We start from the raw sequence: 14,241 nt of genomic DNA on the forward strand, positions 1-14,241 counted from the left end.
CTTAATAGCAGTGTATCAACATGTCAATAATTGTGATGGTTAATATTGAACATCAACTTAAAGGATGCAAAGTATTGTTCCTGGGTGTCTGTGAGGGTGTTGCTAAAGGAAATTAAGATTTGAGTCAGTGGACTGGGAGAGGCAGACCCACCCTCAATCCGCATGGGCACCATCTACTCAGCGGCCAGCGTGGCCACAATAAAAGCAGGCAGAAGAATGTGGGTAGACTAGACTGGCCCAGTCTCCTGGCCTCTATCTTTCTCCTGTGCTGGATATGTCCTCCCCTGGAATATCAGACTCCCAAGTTTTTCAGCTTTGGGATTCTTGGACCTTTGACTACAGAGTGAAGACTGCACTATTGGTTTTCCTACTTTCGAGGTTTTGAGACTCGGACTGGCTTCCTTGCTCCTCAGCTTTCAGAGGGCCTACTGTGGGACTTTACCTTCTGATCGTGTGGGTCAACACTCAACTCCCCTTTATATAATACATGTATCCTATGAGTTCTGTCCTCTAGAGAACCCCAATTAATAGAGGAAACTGGATGGTGGGTTTATGGGACTTCTACAATGTCTTCAGTATTTTCTTTTTGTCTTCAATATTTCTGTAAGTCTAGAATTGTGCCATAAAATCTGCCTATTTAAAAATCTTTAAAGATTAATTTCTACAGGTATACATAGGGAATACAAACGCAAAAAAATCCAAAGACACACCAAACCAATGTTTTTATGGCAATTCTTACCAGCACTATATGAGTTACCTATATAGAAGACATTCATATATTACTACCAAAATCATCTGACATGTTGGGGAAAGGGTAAAAGAAAATGAGAATCAGCTGTGGCTACCTTATCAGCAGAAAGGTTTTATTCCTTTTGAGGACAAACAATTAAACCACATCCAAGGTCTTAACTTACAGACAGAAACCAAAGTAGCCATTTAAAGCGTTAGATAATGGATACAAGACATACACTGGGGAGAATGCTTCGCCATCTGAAGCTCACACCACATCGGCCCAGTGGACAGCTGTGCACTCTACTTGTGCTTAAGCGCCTGGGTGTGGCTGAGGGGAAGGCGTGTCTGCAGAACGGAACAGCTGTGTTTCACAAGTACTGAAGCATTGTAGACTGCATGGGGGGGGGGGGGGCAGTATATATTTTCACGTTGAAGGGAAGAGGGGAAATCAGCAAAGTCCCTCCCACAGAGAATTAGGCTGCCTTGCAGAGAGCCACGGCAGAGAAGCGGACTTCTCCTTGCTCACGCTCGGTGAATTCTCTGCAGACCTTGGCAGCGTCCTGGAAAAAAAGAAATGTCGTTAATATCCAAAGAGCAAGAGCTCAAAAATGAAAGTCACATAGGGAAAGGCTCGTAGGTCTATTAATGCTCAAAGTTCACCCTCATCAACTTTAATTCCATCATTAATTTGAAAACCAGGGCTTAAAGAAAAAATCAGGTAATGGGAAAGACAGGGTTACATCATGGATTTGACTTCTTTATCACTTCCACCAAATGGTTTTGTGCTTCTCTCACCTTGTAACTGGTTTTGGAAAAGTTTTAAAAAAACAAAAAAAACAAAAAAAAAAAACCAACAACAAAAACACAACCATTAATGCGATTTTCCTCAAATCTAAAGATTGGAAACCGATCTTTCTTCTATAAGGTGACATAAAAGACAAGCTGTAACTCAGAAATTCCCAAAATAAAGACAATTGTCTTCTAAGAAACATTTTTAAAAACAGCCTTAATGTTTACCTGGTATTCTAGGTACACACAAGCAATGGAAGCTTAGAGAATGATGGTGAAGTGACATGTGTTACTACTTTTAAAAATCTAGATGACAAAGACTGGTAACAGAAAATTGATCCCAGGGTTATTTACCAACTTCTAGGATACAATTGTTTGGGGATCAAAAATATTACTCTGTTGAATCTGTAACAAAAAGCCCAGAGGAAAGATACCTGAAGGAGAAAGGGAATGCTCTATGATACAGAACGGTAATGAAACATTACTCCTAAAATTTAGAAATCACCAACTCAATGAGTTTGGGCCACATGGCTCAGGCCTGCAATCTCAGCACTTTGGGAAGCTGAGGCAGTCGATGGCTTGAGCTCAGGAGTTCAAGACTAGCCTGGGCAACATCTCTACTAAAATTTGAAAAATTAGCTGCGCATGGTGGTGTGCACTTCTAGTCCTGGCTACTCAGAAGACTGAGGTGGGAGGATTGCTTGAGCAAGGAATTCAAGGCTACAGTAAGCCATGATTGCACCACTGCACTCCAGCCTGAATGACAGAGCGAGACCCTTTCTCAAAAAAAGCAACCAAAGAGTATCTGGATTGACATCAACCTTTTATCTTCTACCAGGCTTTTTAATATATCAATATTCCAGACCTGTCTTCCCTGAATTGACTTTACTAGATATTGATTTCACTATTAAAGTTGTATCTTTAAAGAGGATAACCATCTTCTATAGAGCTAATGTGCAGGGACCTAATTCATCCAAGTTTAGGATATTTGGGTTAAGTGCATGTATCTTCTCACCAGTTTAATGATTTAGTGTGAAGTTTAGACAACCTAAAACATCTTTAACCGTATAGAACCAGCCTTACCTAGGGTAAGAATTTTAACTAAAATGCTGGTTTAATTTAGAAACTCTTTTAATTTTAAATAAGTTTCTAATTCGAATAGTTTAAAAAAAAAAAAAAAGGTTTTAGCCAGGTACTGTGGCTCACGCCTATAATCCCAGCACTCTGGGAAGCTGAGGCAGAAAGATCACTTGAGTCCAAGAGTTAAAGACCAGCCTGGGCAACACAGTGAGTCCCTCCCGCCCCATCTCTATAGAAAAATTTTACCTTCCCCACACCTTATAAATGCTACTCACATGACACTTGTAAGTAGCCTAATGGGGGGCACATTTTTATGGCATTAGTGCAGTGTTGGATGAGTTAGCATGTACCTTAAATGCTTCACTAGGAAGGATTAGGGTCTTTCCTCCAAACGGATCAAAGACCAGAAATTCTCCCTCTGTTTTCTTATTCTCACCAAGTAAATTCTGATTTTCTCATGCAACCCCTCCATCCCATCCTGGCTCTCCAGGTCTATTCTTCATTCCATACTCCTATTCCCACATACCTCTTGAATACCAAGAATTAGCTTTAACTGATCTCAGGTGTGTCTGACAGAGAGCGCAATCAATCCTCCCTATTAAGAGTGGCATAATGTGGTCCACTAGCACCTTGGGGCTATCAGGTCTGTGAAGTTCCAAAGGGAGGTCTTTTCTAATGAAAGGTCCTATTGGTATTATACAGTGGCTAAGAGCACAAACTCTAAATGCAGACTAAGTTTTCTATTTTTTTTCTTCTGAGACAGAGTCTTGCTCTGTTGCCCAGACTGGAGTACAGTGGTGCAATCTCGGCTCACTGCAACCTCCACCTCCCAGGTACAAGCGATTCTTGTGCCTCAGCCTCCCGAGCAGCTGGGACTACAGGCATGCACCACCAGGCCCGGCTAATTTTTGTATTTTTAGTAGAGACAGGGTTTCACCATTTTGCCCAGGCTGGTCTTGAACTCCTGAGCTCAAGCGATCCTCCCACTCTGGCCTCCCAAAGTGCTGGATTATAGGCGTGAGCCACCATGCCTGGCCAGACTATATAGGTTTGAACCATAGTTTGCCATGTAAGTCACTGACCTCAGGCCTTAAACTCTGAGTTTTCTCAGCTCTGAAATGGGGATAATACCTACCTCATTGTGTCATTAAAGGATTTCTATAAAAGACATACATCACCTAGAAGAGCACGTAAGTACAGTAAACTGCAGCATGTGGGCCTAACCCAGCCTGTGGTGGTGGAAAACAGCTACATACATTCATTTAGAGGGTCTATAGGCTGCTGAGTTGTAACAGCAGAACTGAATACTTGCAACGGAGCCATATGCCATACAAAGCCTAAAATATTTTGTTTGGCTCTTTATAGAAAATGCTTGCTGAGTCCTGGTCTGCACACAGCAAGTTTTTCAAAGATTTGATACTACTACTACTCAAATGAAGTATAGTTATATTTTAACAGCATTTTGTGTATTTTTCTTCAGCACAGCAAGCTAAAAACAGTATTTTGTATTATATCATAATTAAGCATTTTTCCTTTATAATAGTAAACTGATTCAACTCTAGACACTTATTTTTTAGTGAAAAGGCCTAGAGTCACCTACCAACCTTTGTCCAGAATCACTTTTCTGTCCAGGATGGTTACAAAGTGATCCTGGATATTAAGAGTTTTTGTCAGGTGCATTTTAAATCTGCTTCTTTTGTTCTTGTAACAGTAGACCATGTGGGAAGGAAAAACTCCTAAATTTAACCACCTAACTAGAACCTATAATACACTACCTCCAAGACTGACCCAAATCCAGTCGTCTTAGAGGGATTATGAAAGTCTACTGTTCCGTGAGTCTTTAACCATGATGTAATCTGACGAGAGGACAATGGTCACCTTAATCCCACCAGGAAGCAAAGCAACAGCTTTCAGGCTAATTCTAACTGTGGACTAAAGACAGCACATGAAACAGATTACTCAGGGTGTCTCTGAAGCCCTGTTTAAAACCACTCACAATAAAATAAGGTAGACAGAATTACTAAGATGATCTTGCAGCCCTAAAGACTGCTATTAACCCAGGCAATTGATGCTGGCTGTCCTGGAAGAGTGTTAGCACTTTAGAATAGAAAATTTGGCCAAAGAATTGTGGGGCCCATTAGGAAGAGATGCATTCCAAAGATGACCTGCAGCAGGGTGCCCTCTGAACTGGCGCCATGGTTCACCGGAAAAGGCATTCGTCCATCTGTAACAAAAGAAGCCAGACACGTCGATTTTCTCTGCATGTTTTCTGGCTACCATGCTTACCTAGCCCAGATGGAAGTTTTAGATTCTTCCAAAAACCACTGCCAAACCCACAAAAGGAAGCCTGGTTATGAAGCAACAGGCTGCAAATGAGGTTCAAGTGTCCCTAGGCATCCATCCCAGGCAATTCTAGTCTACAAGATCGTACAAGCTCAAATCAGCTACCCTAATGGAGGGGCCTGTGCCCCAACTCTAGGAAAGGGCCACAGAGCAAAAGTCAGATGCAGTCTCTGGGGTATAGGAAAGATGGAGGCAAGAAGAGGAGACACCTGAGATTTCATCTGTCCTCCAATGACTAGATTGCCTTCACTATTCCCTTGCCTTTGTAAGCCTGTAGGTGGTATCTCGGCTTGAGACAACACAGTTACAAGTCTTTCTCCATTAATTCATTCAAAAGGAATGAATCTTACAAGGTAGGTCGTCTTTCTTGATGCCATAAACTAGCTAATAGAAATTATTCCAACATATCCAGATTCTTTTTAGACAAGTAAGGTCATATTCAGGCACTGATCCTTTTTCAGATTTATTCTTTGCCCAGAAAGGATGATACTAGGGTATGCTATAGGAGGAGATGGGAAAAGAAAGTCTGATCACATATACCTTCACCTGGCACTGATCTGATCTACGCTTTTCAATGGTTTCTGACTAAAGCCATTGATTAGGTATTAAAGCCACTGATTAGGTCAGTTGCCTCAGGAAGTTGCTCTGGGGATAATAAGGGGTTAAGTGCCCTCATGAGAATATTTTATTACTGTGGCTTTATAAACAATGATATGCCAAGTGCCATAAAGTCACACAACAATATATCAAGAGATTCAGTCTGAAAGAATGCATGAAACTACATTGAGTTCCAAAAACGGAGTGAAACATACCCAGTTCATAGAGGTGGCCATCCACGTTGTTAAACAGAATGAAATGGAAATTCACCTTGTCATCTACCTAAAGAAAGTCAAGACATTTTTTTGAAAATGAGTGTAAGCTGAACTTATTTTAAAAATTATCTTGCAATTCAAGTGAAATATACTTGAACTGATTTGATTTTAAAAAATTATCGCTAATACTTAGGCCCTATGCTAAGCCCATTAAGGTAAACATACTGTTAACTGTCAGAACAACTCTATGAGGATGCTATTACTACAGGACTTTTACTGAGGCTTAGAGAGGCTAAGTATCTCAACCAAGGTCAATACTAGAAAATGGCACAGCCAGTTGTAGTTATAAAGACACTGAGATCTGGCTGGGCATGGTGGCTCACGCCTGTAACACTAGCACTTTGGGAGGCAGAGGCAGAGAGATTACTTGAGTTCATAAGAGTTCAAGACCAGCCCAGACAACATGCTGAAACCCCATCTCTACAAAAAATATAAAAATTAGTAGGCGTGGTGGTGTGTACTTGTAATCCCAGCTACTCGGGAGGCTGAGGTGAGAGAACTGTTGCAGTGAGCCAAGGTCACACCACTGCATTCCAGCCTATGCAATGGAGCCTGACCTTGCCAAATTTTTTTTTTTTAAATAAAAGGACACTGTAATCTGACTTAAATTTGGCAGCTGACTCAGAGGTTCTCATCAGATTATGGTACATTCAAACCTTCTAGAACTTGTCCTTTGTGGTGTATTTCATTCTCCGCAACAGCCTGTGAAGATTATTTGAAATGCTCACTTACTAGGAGAGGTGTACACTCCGTAAGACTCATTTCTGTTTTTGAGACAGGGTCACCCAGGCCAGAGTGCAGTGGCATGATCTCAGCTCACTGCAACCTCTGCCTCCAGGGCTCAGGCAATTCTCTCACCTCAGCCTCCCGAGTAGCTGGGACTACAGACCTTGCTACTCTTTGTATTTTTTGTGGAGATGGGATTTCACCATGTTTGCCAGGCTGGTCTCAAACTCCCGGGCTCAAGTGATTCACCCTCCTCCACCTCTCAAATTGTTGGGATTACAGGCATGAGCAACTATACCTGGCCTATAAGACTCATTTGGATCTAAACAAAATACTGTCAGTTTGAATTTACTCAAGATTTCAACAGCCAATACAATTTCTGAAGAGCCTTTTGAAAAGGTCTAGTCAAAGCATTATTTGGGCAGAACTTTCTGGTGTCATTTGGCCTTGGGTGGATAACATTTGCCGTGTTCCAGTAAGATATTCCTGAACAATTTCAGTGGAAACACAGATAGCACCCAGGCAGCCTGGCTCCGATTTGTATTTGCATTTACCCGACATTGGCCTTCCTGTGCCACGGCATCATGGGCTGCCTGTATGGCCTGCAAAAAAAAGAAAATAATTAGCACAAAAGTCTCTAGAGTTATTTAAAGGCAATGCTCTGAAAGTTCTCTTACCTCATTCTTTTCAAAGCATTTTGCTCTGTCTTCAGGGGACATTTTCTCTGTTTCAGAAAGAAACTGTTTCAGGACTGATCCATCCTCTTAAAGAAAAAAATGGATGTTAGCACAGATAAAATAATACAAATGGGTACATATTTATTGTTGACTTAAGCCTTTGCCGAACATGCTAAGCAACGTGAATCTTTAATACTGCCTCCAGGGTTGTGGATGAGCTGTACCTTTTCCCCCAGCCTCTTTTTCTAACCCCTCTCTATTCACGAGTTTCAAGCCAGAGAGGTCGCTCCACTCCCCCAATATGCCAAGCTCTTTCTTGCCTCTGTTCTCTTCTACCCCAGACCCCCTTTTCCCTCCCACTTCACTCATCTCTCAAATCTGTCACTTTTTCACAGCAATTCTTAATCTGTAACACGTATTTGAGATTTCTACAGCCATAAAAGCCGGGGCTGCCTTGTTTACCTGCTGTATTTACAGCACCTAAGAATGTACAGTTCACATCTATTATATACATGACACTATAATCATGTTCTAATCTAAAATGGTTCCCAAACCAAGATTATTATTTTGGGGTAGAAAATTCAACCTTAGTAATTCAGTTATTCAGATAGAAAATAAAGATCTTGAATAGAAATGTAAAGAAACACAACAGTCCAGCATAGAGATATCTGACTGGATAACCACTGACGTAAGCATTTTGTTACTGCTCAGTGTGGACAAGCCCAAGAGGCACTAATTACAAACCTATAGCAAGAACAACATATTTCAAAAGACCTCAAAATTTGAACTTTCAGCTCTAAAATTTGTGAAATGGGACCATTTCAAAATTCAGAAATGCTAGGAATCCTTTCTGAGGAAGACTGTGAGTCAGTTTAAGTGTGTGACACCATCATTACAAAATGGGTTCAAAAGGTACAGCATCTCTGACCTCGGGAACACAGTGTTTCTGAACTCCATGTTTCAAGTTCAAGCTTAGGATGACTGGCCTCAAAACCCACACCTACCAAATCCCAGTTTATCTTGATTATTGGCCACTGCGTGTATAAGTCCGATTGTGCCACAGGAATTCCCAATGGTCTGCTTCATGAAGTACACTTTAGGACTAACTTCTTGTCCCTTCAGCTCTTCAATCTGTTTTTTCCTGAAGTTCTCATGCTGCGAATGTAAAAAGCGTTTTTACATCTCAGAATGAAAGTGCAAAGAACAGATGGTAGCACAGTGAGTTCTACCACCTAAATGGAAACACCAGGGGGATGTGTGACCAGGAGCCTTAGTTCTAGATGCTGGTCAACTCCCAGAGAAGGGCCCGTCTGTCTGCCTCCCACACCCACGCTGGCCAGTGGGGCTCTGAGAGGTTCGGAGACTCCACCCTGGTGCTGCAGTGCAGTGACTGCATTGGATACTGCCCAAGGCTGTGTCTAGACACCACTGCAACCTTTCAGCCCAAAATGGTGTCATGAAGTCAGAAAACAAACCAGTTCATTATTTTCTCTCTTTAACACTTAACCGTATTTCACATAGGCATCCTTAATCAAGCTTCAGTCAATTGAATGCCCAACAAGAGCACCAGCTGGTTTACATTTCACTATTCTTTCAAGTTCTACTTCTACTCGGCTCAAGTACACTTCACTTCAAAAACAAAAACAGCCTTAACTGCTGAAAAGAGCAAGTGAAAGAAATTAACCATTCCCTCCACCCTCTTTTTAAGGAAGGAAACACAACTGGTCCAGGGTATTGGGCTGTGATTTTACAAGAGGAAGATGTGACACTAGCTTGTCCTTGCCAGCTAAACGGTTTACTTTGAGGACAGACTGGCAATTTGAGGAGGAGGATAGAGACTGGTAAGTGAATGGGACTAGGAAACGGATTTCCTCAAAGCATCTGCTAGCTTTTTGTACAAGTAATTTAGTAAGCCTATCTGGACTTTTCACTAACTAGCTTTAAAGACCTTAGAAGTTATGATTTCTTGAGCCAGGGTCAGTGGCTTGCACCTATAATCCCAGCTACTAGGGAGGCTGAGGCATGAGGATCACTTGAGCTCAGGAATTCAAGACCTTGTCTCTAAAAAATAAAAATATAATAAATAAGTTAGGACTTCCCAGTTAAAGAGTAGGGTACTAATATAGAAACAATGATTTCCCATAATAAGTAAAACCAGACAGACCATCAGAAACATATTTTCAACTCTAGTAGCTTTGCATTTCTGTACACGAACTGAAGTTTAAGCTTGCTCTCTGGTACTAACAGAAGAGTAAGATCTTTTACCCCAGAAGATCAACTTAAACTCCAACTAGCAGAACTTTTTCGCTGCTATCTAACTAGATCCTCAATTTAGTATTCATTGACCAGTAAGAGTTTTTCTTTCATTTTCTAGGCTAATTAGATGAAACATTAAAATGGGATAGCACCATCCTTTAGGGCTGCTTGAGCTCTTCCATGGAATCATTTGTAAATAGTTCTGTAAATAGTTTACTATTTACTATTGCTATTTACTATTTACTATTACAAATCATTCTGTAAATAGTTTACTAGCAGTCGTTATGTTAATGTTTCAGAAGTCATCCATGTAGGGGGTCATAACATTCCCTCAGTCAAAAATTAAATGCCTTCCAAATTAACATTAGCATCTTTGAAGTCAGCCTATAAAATCTCAACTTTTCTTTCAATTGGCTTCAGTGTTTTGTCCAGTAGGCATTCTATGTAGCAGAAAAGGCGCTCGATATATCTGATAGGTTGAATTGAAACTAAAGGACAAAGTATCGAGCTCTTTCAAACATAACACAAACTAGAATGTTCTCTAACAAGATCCAGCAAAAGGAGAACACTCAGCTTTTAAAGGCAAACATGCTGCACCACTGCCTCCCAGAGGCCTTGCCTCTGAATGCTGCTCAAAACCTCCGAGTCATCATGGTTGCTCTAATAAAAAAAAACCCCTGTGTGATGCTCAACTGGAGACAAGAGACTGATCTGGTCAACCAAGAAGCTAATTCGACTTCCAACAATATGGCAGCTCCCTTTTAGCCCGAGTAAAAGACTTTAGCAATAAAAACATGTCAGTGAGATCATCTTATTAGCTGTAATAAGTGTATTTACCCATAATACTTAGCTTATTTACTAGGAAGAAGGCTTGGAACTTCCCATACTCTTGATTTTGGCTACAGATGCTTCCAGAACACCTGGCCTTAGGACGGTGCTTCAGTTAACCTCACCTTTGGAGTGATGCCCCAAGTTTTGCTAAAGCTAATTTCAGTCTCTCCCACATCAGCAGCCAAGTGACAACAACAGGAGATAAGACAATGCCACGCTAATGACTGGGATTCCATACATCACAAGACAGCAAATATCCTATCCTTTAAAAAAAAAAAAAAATCTGATGCTGTCTTTGAGATACATCTATCCATACACACTTGGAGGAGGAAAATCATTTCAAGGGAAATGCAAAGGTGCTTTCAAAACTGAGCTAATAACCCCCATTTCATTTAGCTACAAGGTCAGAGATGAACGAGGATAAGTGAAGAGGAAGGAGGTTCCCGCACAGAAGCCATACACAAATGATTAAGCTTTAAGAAATACATTCAAGAGGCTAAAAACCAAGTGAGCAAGTAGTGGGAGTGGAGAAGTGAGAAGAACGCCTTAAGACTATCAGAAACCCAGGCAATGGAGGCGGAGAATTAGCGAACCTAATTGTTTCCCTGCGATTTAGGACAGCCCTTCCCCCTCCATTCTACAGCTATGTGGGAGTCTGAGAAGCAAACAATGAGTTGACAGGTTACAGCCCTTAAAGGGAAACCAGCAGCCATTCCCTGGAACCGGAGGCTCGAAAAAGCCCAAGTTCGAGGGAACTCATGAGTAGGATGAATGATTTCCCTGGATAACGGGATCGATGGAACTGAGATACTGCCGCTCTTCCAAATTTAAAGCAGTTGTGGTCGGATGAGAGAGAAGGCAATAGGCACTGCTGGAACAGGAGCCCAGGGAGTAGGTACCACGAAAAGGCAGGCTCCTCCCTTGCTTAGAGGCGCGCCCCGCATCACCTACAGGGGAGGTGGCGGGGCGGGAAGCCCCGGACGCCTCAAGTTGGGGAGCGGCGTGCACTACCGGGGGCTCGCGCATCCTGGGCCCCACGCCCTACCTGGGCCGTGAGTGGAAACAGCAGCAGCAGCGCGCAGGCAGGCGCTGGCACCGAGCCCAGAGACTCCTCTTCCAGCCCCAGCACGTCCACGAAGCGCCACTGGCCGGCGACCCCCAGCCGGGACAGCACCTGCGGAGAGGAAACAAGGCGGACAGGGGCAGGGGGACACGCGGGTCGCGGGCACCTGCCAGAGGGCGGGGCCAGCAGGCGCGCGCCCTCCGCGCCCGCACCCGAGCCTGGGAGGAGCCCCAGTCCCGCCCTGCCACCCCCACCCTGGCGGGCGCAATGACACAGCACAAAGCGCGGCCCACACGTGGCGCCCGCGAAGCCCGTGCAGCCGAGTCTGTGCTGCCCGCGCCACGCCCTCGGGAGCTCCGCTCGGCGCTAGCTCGCCACGGGGCGCAGCCCCTCCGTCTCCCCGTGACCGGTTTCGCAAAGTCACCCGCTAAATGCAGGGGCTCAGAAAGGGCGCCCAGCCCACGCCCCAGCCCTGCCGTCTCCGGTGTGCGCAGCGGGCGGCTTGGTTTCTGCCAGCAGCCGCAGCCGGTGGGCGCCCCCGCCTCGGCGCTCGCGGGGGAGGGGGCCAGAGACGGCGCGAGACGCCACTCACTTTGTTCAGCATCTGAAAGGCAAATGCAAAAAAGCAAAACCGAACCGGTCAGCGACTCGGCTCTCTCTCCCTCGGCCTTGCGCTCTCCGAGCAGCGGTGCACCTGGCGCTCACCTCGGGGTTGATCTCCATCGGCTTGAGCTGCATCTTCGCGGTGCGCCCGACAGAAATAACCCAGGGAAGACGAAAAACAGCTAGCGGAGCCGCCCAGGCTGCAGCTATAAAGCGCCGGCCAGACGCACTGTGAGGCCTGCGCAGGGGGAGCAGGGGCAGAACCAAGCGAGGGGGAAACGGCCGGTCGCGGCCAGATGGGTACGAAACCCCCGTGCGCAGCGCGGAGTGGTACGGCCGGGCCCCCAAACCTTGCAGTCTCACTCGCCGGTGAGATAATCTGGTGGTTGTGGAGACGGGATTTGTTGGTGGGTGTTCCTTGAGTGTATGGAGCAGTCCTTTTGATGGAGTCTTTAATTTTGGGCGAAGTTTCTGGAAACCCATCCTTTCTACCATCCCAATTACCCTAAAGCTCGGGTCTCTGAAGCATTTGAGAAAAAGCACAAATTCAACAGGTATATATTTAATATGAATGAATGTAAATGTGTGCCCCCCACCCCAAATCTCTCAGCAGTTTGCGTTTAACCTTAAACAATTCCTCCTCCATGTTAAGTTAGACCAGTACCGAGGTTCATTTTTAAGTGACTGCCTAGAATAAAGCAGAATCTGGCAGATAACAGATATTGCATTAGGAATGATGTAATGTGACTCCCGGGGAAGAAATGGTTGGTCCTGGGAGAGCAGTAGAAAGCTGGGGGATGTGAGGGTAATACAAGACACAGAGAAGGCAGGCGGTTGGAGACTTTAGAAAACAGATCCAGGGAAAAGAAGGGTATGATTTTGAGCGAGAGGCTGTAAAAGGAAAAGCATTTTTAAAAGAATGGGAAGCTTTGAAAAATAAAATTTCTGAGTTCACCGCAGAATACTCCCAATGAAGAAGAAAGGGAATGGTAACCAAGGAAACCACTGTTCTCTAGTCATCTCAGGTGGGGTTTTCCCACCAACACATTCAAAAGATGGAGAGAGAAAGCATATGCTGAAGAATGAATTTTAAAAGAGACCAAAATCTGTAAGAATTGTGCCAGGAAAGCTAAGCTGCAAAATAAAGTGGGCTTGCAGAAATACTTAGGTAGCGAAGGAAGCAAGAAGGTTGAGTATTTTTTAAAAATAGGCTCCAAACAAAATAATGATGATGGCAAAAGAATAGACTTTCTATTTAGGAAGTTGAGGTTAACAGATGACAGAGGGAAGGGAGGGAATCAACGTTTTTTGAGTTATTGTTTTTGGGGATTCTTTGCATGTGTCGTCTCATTTAATCCTTAGAGGAGCCCAGGAAGAGATTCATATTAGTGCAATTTTACAGATCAGAATCCCAGGCCTACAGAAGTTAATTTGCTTACAGTCACAATTGAAAAGTAAAACTGAGAAGTAAACCCTGCTAAACTGGGCTCTAAGAGCCCATTCATTATCTAAGATTCCACAACATTCTACTTCTATTTTCTTTCCATTTTTGCCATTAGAAAATGACCTTCACACACAAAAATGAGAGAGAAAAAAATTAGTAAGAAGAGCTTAATGGGTGAATCTTATGGTATGTAAATTTTCCCTCAATAAGGTTGTTAAAGAAAAAAGGAGGTGAAGGTCAAGACAAGTGACAAGGTTATATTGAATGAGTTATTGCCTTTAGACAAAGACAAATTACATTTCCAATTTACTTCATTTATTCATTCACTCAACAAATATTAAGAACCTGCTGGGTGCTGGGTGCCAAGCTTGGGAAGTTTGGAATTAGGGATACAAAGATGAACACAATAAACATGGAAATTTCCCTCATGCCATTTTTATCAGTCATAAGAGTTGTATGAAAGGGAGCAGAGATCAGGAGCACCTAAACTAGTGGAGGGGATCAGGAAGGCATCCTGAAGGAAGTAACATTTAAGCTAAGGGCTGATGGGCAAGCAGAAGTTAGCAGTTATAAGTGATTGCCAAAATAACTAATAAAAGCAGTCATGAAATCACTGTCAAATATTTGTTGAAGGCATTAATTCATTCACTTAACATACATATATAAATATGTATACATATACACACATATGTAGCCTACGTATACATATATATACATATACATATGTATATACATATATGTAGCCTACTGTGTGCCAGGAAGCATCAGAGCAGTGAATAAAACAACTCCTTGCTTACAAAGAGATGCCAGAGACTGGATATGAAC

At 43.2% G+C, this 14,241-nt stretch overlaps 1 protein-coding gene across 1 annotated transcript; it reads right to left on the bottom strand.

The window, feature by feature from the left end:
* Positions 1 to 842: 842 nt before the first annotated feature.
* Positions 843 to 12,204, bottom strand: LOC105487716 (ubiquitin C-terminal hydrolase L1). Its single transcript, XM_011751284.2, has 9 exons — positions 12,075 to 12,204; positions 11,962 to 11,973; positions 11,352 to 11,480; positions 8,224 to 8,374; positions 7,220 to 7,305; positions 7,097 to 7,144; positions 5,757 to 5,823; positions 4,767 to 4,825; positions 843 to 1,292 (listed from the first exon to the last, which is right to left on the bottom strand). The coding sequence occupies exons 1-9, from the start codon at positions 12,105 to 12,107 to the stop codon at positions 1,206 to 1,208; spliced, it is 672 nt and encodes a 223-aa protein (XP_011749586.1). The 5' UTR covers positions 12,108 to 12,204; the 3' UTR covers positions 843 to 1,205.
* Positions 12,205 to 14,241: the final 2,037 nt, after the last annotated feature.

Source organism: Macaca nemestrina, chromosome 3 (assembly GCF_043159975.1).
Source record: "Macaca nemestrina isolate mMacNem1 chromosome 3, mMacNem.hap1, whole genome shotgun sequence".
NCBI lineage: Eukaryota > Metazoa > Chordata > Mammalia > Primates > Cercopithecidae > Macaca > Macaca nemestrina.

What these genes read in the sequence shown, in the direction of transcription:
- LOC105487716 (XM_011751284.2), bottom strand. Translation starts at nt 12,107, where the DNA reads ATGCAGCTCAAGCCGATGGAGATCAACCCCGAG. An exon ending in TGTTTCCACTCACGGCCCAG is followed by an intron (nt 8,375 to 11,351) that starts GTAGGGCGTGGG and finishes TTACATTCGCAG; the next exon opens with CATGAGAACTTCAGGAAAAA. An exon ending in TCAAGATAAACTGGGATTTG is followed by an intron (nt 7,306 to 8,223) that starts GTAGGTGTGGGT and finishes TTTTTCTTTAAG; the next exon opens with AGGATGGATCAGTCCTGAAA.